Below are 13,674 nucleotides of genomic sequence, written 5' to 3'. Positions count from 1 at the left end.
TCAGTATCCACTCAGAACCCATTTCCCACAGAGGAGCACTCAGAACATCCCCAGGTTCACGGCAGAGGAATTTCCCTGGCACGTAACGCTTCAGACGTATAAATGTTCAGCTGTGGATGGCAGTCAAGGCCCACAGAAATAAGTCAGATGAATCAAAGATGGAAAATTCTTCTTTAATGTACAGGAAAGGTAAACTAAAATATCTGGGACCTTAAACTGCAGGGAGATTAAGTCCTCTGGCTTTATTTGATTTAGCGCTTTGACGCTGCACCAGTGACTGGCCCTTTATTCTAAAGGCTAACGCTCATTGTCCCACTGTTCCTCACAGAGTGGAGACTGAGGACCAAAATGAATGGAAGAGCACGGAGTAGCAGCCAGGTAATTTTCACTGTAAAGAGGGAGGACCGAGGGAAGGAAACACTCCAAAATCCACAGCCCAAGTGTGAAGCAATGTAAGGTAAAAAGGAGCTAAGACCTCAACCCACTAAGATGCTTTCCTCCTCACAACCTCTCCATCCCAATGAATTTTCACTTACTTGTATCTCATTTCCTCTCCTACTTGTTCTTCTCCCTTCTCCCTCACCCCGTCCCTGTTTCTTTCCCTCCTGTTATTTATTTCCTCCTGAAAACATCATCACATCACTTGAACTCTAAAATATTTGTGCTTATTGTCGGGGGGCGGGAGGGAGTCGACTTCTTGAACTTCCTTTTGAAATTAGAACTATTTAACTTCATCTTTCCCTCAACCACCTTTGCCCAGAAAAAATTTTTTTTTTAAATATCCAGTTGCTTTCAATTTCTACACTGCTCGTTTGCTTTTTTCTCTGCAGAACTCTAGACCTCATACCAAAATAAAATTTAAAAGCCCACCACTTCATAGGGAAATATTGAAATACATTTTCTTGTGATTATGTTTAGTAGAACTCTATTCATATCAAATAAAAAATTTAAAAGCCCACCATTTCATAGGGAAATATTGAGATATATTTCCTCTGATGTTTAGCAGGATTAAGCTGCTTCAATGACAATTGCAAATACATATGAGAAAAGTTTCATTGATGAGGAAGTTAAATATGAAAAAAATTAACCTAGATAAACAACACTGCTAACTATACACACACAAACTTCAGTTGGCTCTGCCTTGGATGGCACAGACTGTGACAGCACAGCTTGCTTCGTATATTTATCTATATAAATTACATTGCTTCCCACTGTGGAAGACAGACACATTTATGTACACATACATATCTGTACATGTATACACGGGCAATATGTGTATATTTCTATACAAACACACATGTATCCCCCACCATGAAAAGGTCAGCTGGTGGTATAAAGTAGATACAACTGTCCTCTCTCCGCTAATCTGTGATAACAGCTATACTGGGCTTTCCTAGTTTGATGGTATTTGCTCATCTGCTTATTTCCTCTTCCCTGGTATTTCCTTTTTAGCCACTGTTTTAAGTTCTGGAAAACAGTTGTGCCTCAGAGTGGCTCACACCAGGTGTGTGGGCGTTGTGATGGTCGGGCCATGAAATGCCACTTTGAGATGCCTTTGAGGAAATGAGTGAAAATCAGAAGGCTGACACCAGCAGGCAATGAGACACCAGTGTATACAGCAAAGTGCTTCACAAGCAATGCTGTAGAGGGAAAGGACTGACCACCAATTTTACAAATACAGGAAAGCACTGAGTGTAAGGCAGGTCATAACCCCAGGGGAATTAAAGAAGAGGGAAGCAAAACTGCAACACAGAACACCCAGACTGCATCTGCTCAAGGCTCTGCTGCAAGGGACTGCGTTTGTGTTCCTTCTAGGATTGTGTCTTCCACACCCAACAGCATGTGGGATGTGTGTCTCTCAAAACACAGGAGCACATATGACAAAGTCTCTATAAAAGGCATACTAAAATGAGCGCAGCAAAGTTTAGCTAGGCAAAATAGGATTTAGGAACCTCGACGACACAGTTTGTCCACAGTGATTGCCATACCCCAGGAAAGGCTCTTCCACGGAGGTAGCAAAGTGGATCTACCCTAAGCTCATTGATTGATTCTCGTACCAATTTAAATTAAAAATAAAACAGAGACTCATACTTTAGGTCCTTCTCCACCTACCACCCCATTTTTCTTCCCTATTTAGGAGGAAGTCCATTAACGATTTGGGCAACTGTGTCATATTTCTCTCTTCCCCTTTCTCTTGAACCTCCATCCCTCAGGTTTCCGTTCCCACCACTCCCCTGAAACAGTTCTTGTTAGAACCACAAGCACCTCCACACGGATCACCTATGAGACGTGCAGGCATTTGTTCAGCAGTATTTGGCATCCTCGCTCTCTCCCTCCTTAAGACACTTTCTCAGTTGTGTTTCTAGGACTCTGCTCTTCTCCCTCATGGGCCACTCCTCTCACTCTTCTGTACTGGCTCATCCTCATAACCCCAACCTCAGGGCCCAGGACTTGACTGTCTACACCCGCTTCCTGGGCTATCTCATCCAGTCTCATTGGTTTAAAAACCACCAATGAACTGAAAAATCTCCAGTGTCTGTTTCTAGACCAGACTTCTCTGCTAAACTCCAGACACACAAATCCACCTGCCTTCTTGACTCCTCCACATGGATGTCTAATATGGGCGTGGCAAACTGACCACGTGCCACACAGAACTCTCGATTCTCCCGCAAGCCTGCCCCTCAGACAGGCTTCCCCATTTTATTATTAATAAAAATCAACTCCATTTTTTGCAGTTGTGCAGGTCAAAAATTTGAGTCATCCTTAAATTCCCTTTCTCTCGTATCATTCCTCCAATCCAACCAACAAATTTTGTTGGCTGTACCTTTAAAATATATTCAGAATTAATTACATTTCATCACCTTAAATATGACCATGCTAGTCTAAAATGCTATTATCCTTCTCTTGGTTTATTGGAATAGACTCCCTACCTCTATGCTTGCCCACTTCATCCTATTCATACAGCAGCCACAGTGGTCCTTTTAAATTTCAGATCATGTCACTCCTATGTTCAAAACCCTGCAATGGTTTCCCATCTAATTCTGGATACAATGCTGACCTCAACCCCTACAACGCTTCCTTTCACTTACTTTACTCCAGCCACTCTATCCTCCTTGCTATTTTGGGAACAGCTGAGGAATGCGCCAGCTGAGGATTTGCACTCGCTGATCCTTCTGATTAGAACACTCCTCTCCAGACAGCTGGAGGGAGGCACCTTTCCTTTCTTCAGGCCTCTTGCACACATCCCCATAGGACCGAGACCTTCCCTGCATGACAACCAGCAAGCCCCCGGCCCCATATCCTGCTTCCACTATTTTCCCACAGCACTTATATAACAATTTGACATGCCACACAGAATCCATAAGGGCAGGACCACTGTCTGTTTTAGGAAGTTGAAGTTATTTCAAGCAGTGCACATTTTGCTTTGTTAGGTTCTATACAACTTGATCTATACCTTGACTTTTGTTGATTTTTTTTTTTTTGCTTTAAGCACAGAGATCTGTATTAAAACAAACAATTCTTAAGATCTACATTGCAATTCTGCAACTCTGTGTGCTTCTACATTCATAATTTATTCTTACAAAAGCTTCATATATTAAAGAAATATTAGTATAGTACACCTTAAAGAAAGACTGAAATATAAAGACTGATAAAGTGCAAGCAGGTGTGGAGAGAGAGCAGAGATAAAGTGAATTTTTTCAATTCTACATCATCTTGTGGATTTTTGCCATAAACAATTGTTGTTGTATAAGAAATTCTCACCTTAGCTGAAAATCAAAACCTGCTGGTTCAACAGTTTCTGGTTGTATCAATTAAAGAGATTCATACAGTAGCAAAATTTAAGTTTTATAGTCTGATAAAGTTATTCCTTCTACCTTTGCTTTAATTTTTTAATGTGCTTTCCATTTCTTTTAGAATATTTTCTTATCCCCTTCTGAATTGTAGTGCCCCTAAATTTTCTTTTTTATTATTATTTCTTTTAGAGACATGGTGTTGCTCTGTTGCCAGGCTGGAGTACAACGGCACCATTATAGCTCACTGTAGCCTCGACATCTTGGGCTCAATCAATCCTTCCTGCCTCAGTCTCCCAAGTAGCTAGGACTACAGGCATGTGCCACCATGCCCGGCTAATTATTTCTATTTTTTGTAGAGATGAGGTCTTGCTATGTTGCCCAGGCTGGTCTCGAACTCCTGGCCTCAAGTGGTCCTCCTGCCTTGGCCTCCCAAAGTGCTGGGATTACAGGCCTGAGACACTGAGCACTGCCTACAGTGCTCCTAAACTTTCTTAAGCAACCACATACATCCTTTCTTCAGTAGCAACAATTTTCTGTTGATTGAGCTTTAAAACAGACTAATCCTGCATGATTCACTGATACATTCTTCCTTTTCTAAACCAAATAATTCTTCTTCTGTATGCATCATGTTAATAGCACAACACTGCAATAATAAGAGAATGCTTTGCTATCTTTGTATTCTGCAGTATATAATATTTAAATAGTTAACATTTTTGCTATAAAAAGCACATGATATATTTGTAGGTTAGATGTTTATTCAGCATTTTTTTAATGATGATGAGAACTAACACCTGTAAGGAGAAAACTGGTTTCATGCTGAGGTTCAGAATGGCCAAATTAGACAAACACGAACAGAAAGGAGGCACGTACCCCTTTAACTTGAGCAGCATCATTGGCAAGCCTGGTAGTCAATGCTCCAGTGCTGTTTTTAGGGTTATCAAACCAGCTCACATCCTGTGGCACAGAACATGATTTTATTATCTTCAAACTGTATTCAGGAGACTCTCAGTTCCAAGAAGGCAGCGACAGGGTCAGTTTTGTTTATCACTTATAGTCTCTGCATTTAGAACTTAGGATGTGACATTCAACAGGCAAGAAAGAGACTTAATATACAAACACATAAATAAATCATTTCATTTGTCAAAGTTTTTTTGAGTGCCTACATTGTTCCAAGCATGACTTCTAAGTGTTGGTCTATACAACAGTAAACAAAAAAGACAGAGTTACTGCTTTCATGAAGCCTAGGTTCTAGAAATGGAAGGCACAAGTAAATACATGTATACCAGTCAGGTGGTAATAAATGCTATGAAGAGAAACAGCAAGGTACGAAGGACAAACAAGGGAGGGAAGGTGCTATTTTAGAGACTGGGGACGGGAAAGAGAAGACCTCTGTAAGGTGACGTTTGAATAGAGACCTGAATGAAGGAAAAGATGAGAATATCTGAATACGTGCAGGGGCCCTGAGGCAAAGGCCACTTGATCTGATCATACCCTAGCAAGCAAGCCTTAAAGCCTGCCGTAGCCTAAACGTAACCTTTGTGTGAATTTGTAAAAGCTGCCTCTTTCTCTGGACTGATTTCTGTCCCCATGTGGCTCCCCTGACGTTGCCTCCCCACCTTCACGCAGTGAGTCACTATATGTGGAGTGGACTGTGTGTTGGAAAAAGGTGAAGTTGTAGGAGATGAGGTCTGAGAAGTAGTGGGGGCTGCATCATGTATGTATGGCCTTAGGGACAAAGATTCTAGACTTTACCCTGAGAGCTACGGGCATCCTTGAGCAGGTTTTGGACAGAAGGATGTGATTTAATGTGCATTTTAGAAGACTGACTCTGGCTGCTGTAAGGTGACCCTACTGGCTTGAGGATGGAGGCAGCGAGACCAGTTAGGAGGCTTCTACACTATCAGAGAGAAAGTAGTCAAGCATGACTCCAAGGTTTTTAGGCTGCACAACTGGTAGAATGGAGCTGTCACTTACTGATATGGGGGGAGAGTAGGTAAGGACTAAGCCAGGTGGGAGAAGAGAGTCAAAAGTTAAATTTTAGAAATGTTAAAGTATGAAACACTTATTAGACACCCAACAGAACAGGTGAACAAGCAGTTAAAGAAATTAATTCAGTTAAAAACATATCAACAAAAGCAATCCAGATTAAAAATGTACCATTCAGCACAAAATAGAAATTTCTTTGTAAAACCACTTATATTTTCAAATACAAAAATACTAACAAGATTGTGAATTTGAGGACAACTATGGTCCCTAAGAAGTTCTGAACTGGTGATTTGGATTAAAGGAGTATCTATCATTTTTCCCCAAAACATTTTTTTTTTAAAAAAACAAGGTGCTATAATTTATTATAGCATGTATCAATTTACTTTTCAATATTCTTAAGTGTTTAAAGTGTCTCCCCACTGGACTGTAACTTCCTTGAAGACAGGGACCATTCAGGTTTGAATGCCCTACAATACTTAGTAATATGCCTTATAAGCAGCTGGAACTTAGTGTATGTTTGCCCTTACTTAACAATTCATGGGCAGGCCATTACACAAACTGTCAGCTCAGCTCCCAAAGTATAATGGACCTAGAAGTTGGCTTGACAGCTGGGCAGGGTAATGGGACATTTGGCCCTGGACCAGGGTCATCATTGAGCCTATGTGGAATCTGAGTTATAAATATGGTCTGACCTGAGAGTTCAAGGACAGGGTCCCCATCAAGCAGTGCTCTCTCACTCACCAGATTCAGTTCTGGCTCTGTCAGTCACTTGCTAGCCATTCCCATAAATACGTCTTCTTTTTAAGTGATGGTGGGAGGAGTGAGAGAGGATTGAGGAGCAATAGACAGCTGGGAAAATGTGAATGTCCTCTAGAAATCTTAACACAGCAAACTGATGCTTCTTCGCCAGGGTTCAAGTAGCCCTGGCACATCTGGGGCAGCCTTCTAGAGCATCATTTTATTCAACGGCAAGTGATTAGTGATTTTAAAATGGAAAGTTATTAGGTCATACACAACATGTTCATGACCGTTAAAGAAACTTTTCCCTTTGAACTGGGCTGCTCTGGGTTACATTCCGGCAATCCCCACCCTGCTTCCCCAAGGAAAACATTCACATCTGTCTGTTGTTAGGATTTTGAAGGTGCAAAATGTGCGAGGCATTCCACTAAGTCATCATCAGCTAGGAACACTGCAGCTTGAAGTAGCATATCAGTCTAGTCCCAGCAAAGAAACCGGACAATGAAGAATGGACTCTGGGAATGAATTTTGGTTTGTGGAATGAAAGGGCACAGAGGACAGCTCTTGGTGGGAAGAAACATGAGCATCCTGGATGACCAGGAGAAAGGAGGAAAGAGGAAAGGAACGAGAAATATTAAAGATCCCTTCTGCCTACACTGCCTACAACTGGCTGGAACAAAAGGCTGGAAGTGAATCCACTCTGGAGACTTTGTCTCAAAGTGGTCCGAGCCTTGTGCGCACCCCAGCAAACAGACAGCAGGGCCTCAGCCTGTGCCTCTCTTTGATGAGACTGAGGGACGACCCACAGTGGGGCTCGGTATGTGTAACACCACAGAGCTCCCACGGTCAGCGTCCCCGGGGCACAAGTGGGGAGTTCTGCACAGCCCAGGGCACAGCCCTCCACAGACATACCTGTCTCAGCATAGATCTGAAAACCCTGTAGCGGAGCCGCTTGGTGAGGATCTCTCCGGCTTTGCCAAACGTGTAGCCCTGTGAAGAACAGGAACATGGCATACGGAAGACTCGTTAGAGACCCAGCCGCCGATGACACAAAATCTGGGGGACTTGATGCCTCTGATAAAGCAGGATACTAGACCAAACCAGAAAGCCTGATTCTGAGGGTTTGTTTCTGGGACTATGTGCTCTGGTGCAAGGCTGCCCTGGCAGGGCAGCCAGGAGAGCCCAGTTCTGAAAATAATGCTGCCACTCCCAGCTAGCTGGGAGGCTTACCAGGATTTGTCAGGAAATATGTTTCTTTTTTTTTTTTTTTTGAGACAGAGTCTCACTCTGTTGCCCGGGCTAGAGTGAGTGCCGTGGCGTCAGTCTAGCTCACAGCAACCTCAAACTCCTGGGCTTAAGCGATCCTACTGCCTCAGCCTCCCCAGTAGCTGGGACTACAGACATGCGCCACCATGCCCGGCTAATTTTTTGTATATATATATTTTAGTTGTCCATATAATTTCTTTCTATTTTTAGTAGAGACGGGGTCTCACTCTTGCTCAGACTGGTCTCGAACTCCTGACCTCGAGCGATCCACCCGCCTCGGCCTCCCAGAGTGCTAGGATTACAGGCGTGAGCCACCGCGCCTGGCCAGGAAATATGTTTCTTTGCAGAGGAAAAGGTAAGCAAGGGAGCCGGAGGAGGCAAAACATCTTTGTTTAAATATGTTCAAGAAAACCTTGCCTATTAGTAGCTAAGTTAAGATAGGAGAAATTCTACTAAAAGGCAAATTACACAGATGCTTATAAATTCCCCTAGTTGAATAATGATGCACTTCCCAAAATGAATAAAGAGAAAATGTAGACACTTACCTGAAGGAAAAACGTAATAAAAGAAATAATTCCAAGGACTAGAAACAATAGTGAAAACAAGTTACTATTCTGTCGTTTTGTTTCGTCAGTATCACTTCTTGTAAAAATCTGCAAGAAAATATTTAAAGAGTTTTTAGTTCGATCACTGAAGCAGCCATTCTGGGCCTGACCCACTTCACATCTAGCACAGTATTCAGGGGTCAGGAGAGCCTTAGTATATGCTGGAAATCGGGGTTGGCTTTCCTAATGCCAACCTTAAAGGCATCTGCATTCTGCATTCTTTAGAGGCCAAGAATGGGTTTGTCATTCATAAATTGATCCAGTATTTTTTCTGTTCAGATTCCCTCATGGAGTAATGAGTGCCATTCCTACTGTGCAAAGTAGAAATCAGAACACATATTCTCCTCTTCCCTTGGTGGTGAACCATACTGTACGGCAATTCATTGTTTTGCTATTTGGACATTTCAAATTGTCCTCAAGTATCTGGAGAAAATCTGCTGATGTGGTTTTGGGGAACCAGAGAGTGATGGCTATTCACGCAGCCCAGTCCTTTCAAAAAGAAAGTGGTTTCTTTGAGCCAGCTTTCTTTGTAGGATGGCAGTTAGAGAGTTGGGCACTACAGCCAGCTGACCTAGCACCATACACGGGCACGTTTCCAGAGATGGTTAGAGGGCGAATAGGATGTTTTGGGCCCAAGGAACGCAGAGAAGAACCATTCCACAGGGAAAGAAAATACATTATCTCCTTCGCAGTGAGCCAAAATCAGCCTTGTCAGAGAGCCGCATTCCTAACCCAACCCAGACAACTTTATCCTTTGTAAAAAAACAAAACAAAACAAAACAAAACAAAAAAAGGTTTCCAGAAGAGGGAAAATAAATTTTGTTGACTAGTCATTCCAACAACAAAAGTAACAATCACTAAGGTCTTACTCTGTGCCAAGCATTATTCTAAACAAATTCATGTATACTATTCCTTTTATCTTCACAACCATCTCCTGAAAGTATATTTTATCATCACCCCCATTTTCCACAGAGCAAAACTGAAGTACAGAGAGGGTAATTAATTTCCTCAAGGTAACACAGCCAGCAAAGGATGACCCCAGGTTACGAACCCAAGCAACCTGACCCAGAGCCCACTGTCTTCAATGAGGCAGATGGCTGGTTGCCTACCCAATATCTAGGACATTGGGATCCCCAACTCTGGATCACCAACCTCCAGACTTACTATTACATGAAGAATGAGAAAAACATAAAATCAGCAAGTTGTTTTGTCACAAACCCATTCCTAACTTAACCACTTCCATTTTTTCCCCCTGATGACACTGTAGTTTACTTCCCTGCCTATAAGACGTAGGTTAGAACAGGGATCAGCAAACTGTGGGTCACCAGCCAAAGGTAAACATACAGCTTCAATGGAACCCAGCCGTGTTCACTTGCTTCCATATTGTACATGGCTGCTTCTTTACTACAAGGCCAGAGTTGAGTATTTGCAACAGAAGCCACATGGCCTGTAAAGCCTAAAATATTCACTATCTTACCATTTATAGAAAAAGTTTGCTGACCCCCATCCTGATACATGCTGTACACAATCAGACATTTTGTCTCTGTCTCAGTATTTTTTCAACAACTAGAAAAATATCTGGCACAGAGCAGACACTGAAAAAATATTTCTTGAAAAGATTCATGGAACATGAATATCAACCTGAAATAAGCTAGCCAGACATGGGTAGACCTGAATATAGCTATATGTATCTTATAAAATCAAAAGTTAGTGTTTAGCTTATGTTTCTTAGGGTGATCAATCTCTTGCTCCACAATGTTTTTAGCAGTTATGGCCAGGGTGTCCTCAGCTTGATGTCTGGACATCTGTCACTAAACAGAGAGCATTCCTGCTCAGATTGTAACTTTACTGTTGAAAATGCCACCATTAAGATCAAGTGGAACCAACATAGGTCAACCTCAATCTTTAGGAAGTTGTTCCTTTTTATTACAATTTTAGCAAATGATATGAAAATTTCGTCTTACAGAGGTAGCACGCTAGACCTCATGTCTTGGTAAGTGTGTGTGTTAGAGAACGGCTCATTCTCAAGCTGGTCTGATGAACACATGAGGAATTCTCTTTGCATACTGGTAAAATGACGGTTCATGAGGTTTTCTTAGAAGCCAGCATTGGCAGGTATGGCGAAATCATCTCGGTAGGTACGTTGACTATTTCAGGGAGCTGATCCCCAGGGTCCTCAGACAGAAACTGACTGGCCGGACAAAGGAAGGTTCACAAATTAGCTTTCCTATCCCCAGTCAGACTTCTATTCCAACACCTTCAAGCCAGTCAGTTTCATATGAAGAAATTTGTGTTTTTTTGTGGCGTGTGTATACTGGTACAAACACAAATAGTGCATTCATTCTTTACTCAGGACTCACAAGTAAATCCAAACAAATGGACATAAACACTTACCCCTATAATCTTTGAAAATATTACTGAAAATGCTGGTTGCAGGCCACCATTTATAATGGCACAAAATACACCAACAACAAAATAAGGCCATTCAGTTAAATTCAGCTTCAGAATCCTCCAAAAGGAAACTTGAGGTACATCTTCATCCTAGAAATGCAAAATATTACAACAGGCTAGTTTTAAAAAATTGATAATTGATTTTATGATGTACAGTTCTATATGCACAAAATTTTTAAAATGAATATATCCTATTCTTATTCCTCATTGAGTGATAGCTATTTAGCTTCAAAAAATGCTGACCAATTCTGTTACAATACTGCTTTAATTTTTAAGAAATGAGTGTTTCCACAAACATTTAACTCTTGCCTGGCATTCAGAACATGACAAGAATATTTCTAAGTAAGGATAAACAGAATAAAAATTTTGATATTTGAAGACTCACTATAGTCTCTTTACATTATAAATTCTAATTCTAAAAATCTTGTCCTATAAATTTTCATTCTTAAATTCTAACCTGATTTTTTAAATTAATTAATTAATTAATTTCTAACTTGATTTTAAAATGTTGATATTTTGGTTTATGAAACATTCTGGGGGATGAGACAAGAGGATTCTGGATCACCTTTTCTGGTTCCCACTCCTATAACCTCAGCCCCAGCCCACCAAAGTAAGAGAGCCATACTGGGTGGTTTTAAAACATAAAACTCGACATCCTCCTTCATACCAGAGCCTCTTTTGTACTAAGCTTTCTGTCTTGGCCTTGTGATCCACGGATACTTTTGCGAGTTGATCTTTTTCTTATTAGACTGGATCCTGACTCATTTGAAGACATTTCCAAGGCATCGATTTCACTTTTGGATTCACCAGCTACATTTTCTAATTCAATTTCATTTCCTGCTGTCTAAAATAAACAAGAAATATGCATAAGCTGGTTAGGTTCCATTAACTAGTGAAAATTAATCACTGAACATTGGCTATCAAGGAAAATAGTAATTTGTTTAGGTAATTACAGGAAAGGGTAAAGTTAAATGGCTGGTGTGTGTGTATTGTATGTGAGAGAGAGAGAGATATACTTGAAAATGAAAACCACTAAATAAGAAGGATTCTCACTGAATATGCTGAAATAACATGGCATCCAGTCCATATATCTTATCTAATCATCTTCTTTTGTGGGTGTTTGAGTCAATCAAGTTTGCTTTGGAACAGTGTTGTCAACAGAAATATGGTACAAACCATACTGTGACCCACACTTGTCATTTAAAATTTTCTAGTAGTCACATTAAAAAATGTGAAAAGAGAGAGGTAAAATCAATTTTAATCATATACTTTATTTCACCCAATATATCTAAGATATTATTGACATTCAGTGATATTATCATTTCAACAGGTGCTCAATATAAAAATTATTGAGATATTTTGCATTCTTTTTTTTTTTTATTAAGTCTTTGGAATCTGCTGTGCATTTTCTACTTACAACACTTCAATCAGATGAACCACTGTTTAAATGCTCAATAGCCACATGTGGCTGGTGGCCACTTTAGTGGATAGCTCACCTTTAAGCCTTTTAAAAATTTTATCTAATTATCTTTCTTTATTTCACCTCCTTTCAAGAGAAAAAAATATCTAAAACACGGGTCTGATCCTGAATCATTCAAGTATTTTTTCCTACTTCTCAAGATAATCAAATCAAATACTATTTATTTTTAGCAATTAAAGACAGAAAAATCTGCTTATCACTAAAATAATTTAGAAAAATTTTAGAGTTAAACGGTACCTGCATTGTGACAAGTTTGAAATAAATGCCTTTCTCTTTCATGAGGTCATCATGATTTCCTTTCTCTGCAATGACACCATCTTCAAAACCAGCAATGACATCAGCATTACGAACTGTAGACAAACGATGAGCTATCACAATGGTGGTCCGGCCCTCTCTGGCCTAAAGACAGAGAAATTTGGGTTTTGAATACTTTAACAATTATGTGCAAAGATTCATTCATTCAACATATGAATACTGAACACCAGTGCTTTGGACATTATAAAACCATTAAAGCTGTATAAGATACTCTCTAACTTCAATAAATGTATAGACAATTGGTAATAGCTTAAAATGATATTTTATTATAATAAATACAAACATGAATATAATATTCACATATTAATAATTCAGGAAGGCCCTATGATTTCACTTAACCTAAATTTACAGTAATAATCAGGGGCTCATACAAAGTAACAAAATCCTACAGCCCAGACATCGGCCAATCAAAATAAATGCAGGCCAGTGTGCTGTACTGGTATATACCAACTAGTGATCAGCCCTAAGAGTCGTCATGTCCTATCTCACGTGACCACTGGGATGAGCCAGACAGATAATAAATATGAGGCAGCAAAGTCCAGACTTCAGCATCACATTAACCCAGAATAAATTTATGAATGTTAACCTATGTGAGGCTCAATTTATTCATATGTAAAATGGGGATAATAATAGTACTCACTTCTTAGGACAGTTGTGATGACTTAATAAAATGATGTACACACAGTACTTAGCACTGTCACTTGTACATAGTGAGGATATAACCAAGCCCAAGGTTGTAAGTGATCTTATAGTTCTGGAGGTGAGAAGTCCAGAATGCCCTCGCTGGGCAAGGCACAAATTTGTTTTTACCCTTGCCAGCTGCCTGGTCAGCCAGTCTTGTTACATGGTAAGTGCTTAATAAATGATACTTATTCCTAGGTAGAAGAATTATGCAAAAATTGAAGAGCTGTGTAAATGTCTTTAAATGCCCAATCTTGTTTTTATTTTACTATGGAACAGAGCCGGATAACCAGAACATATCTGAGATTTCTTTAACCTTTGTAACTGGCCCAATGCTTATGATTTTTGTTACTCTATA

The 13,674-nt window shown here is 40.3% G+C and overlaps 1 protein-coding gene across 1 annotated transcript in view; it reads right to left on the bottom strand.

Moving 5' to 3' along the window:
* ABCB1 (ATP binding cassette subfamily B member 1) overlaps positions 1-13,674 on the bottom strand; it is an 89,126-nt gene that overhangs the window by 23,532 nt on the left and 51,920 nt on the right. The window contains exons 15-20 of the mRNA XM_069462601.1: positions 12,558-12,719; positions 11,508-11,684; positions 10,784-10,930; positions 8,330-8,437; positions 7,431-7,508; positions 4,665-4,748 (exon numbers count right to left, since the gene is read on the bottom strand). Coding sequence (XP_069318702.1) covers positions 4,665-4,748; positions 7,431-7,508; positions 8,330-8,437; positions 10,784-10,930; positions 11,508-11,684; positions 12,558-12,719 — 756 coding nt within the window. The remainder of the gene's footprint in view (positions 1-4,664; positions 4,749-7,430; positions 7,509-8,329; positions 8,438-10,783; positions 10,931-11,507; positions 11,685-12,557; positions 12,720-13,674) is intronic.

This window comes from Eulemur rufifrons, chromosome 29, assembly GCF_041146395.1.
Source record: "Eulemur rufifrons isolate Redbay chromosome 29, OSU_ERuf_1, whole genome shotgun sequence".
Taxonomy (NCBI): domain Eukaryota; kingdom Metazoa; phylum Chordata; class Mammalia; order Primates; family Lemuridae; genus Eulemur; species Eulemur rufifrons.
The sequence above is the reverse complement of the archived record's forward strand: the minus strand, read 5'-3'. Positions and strand labels throughout refer to the sequence as shown.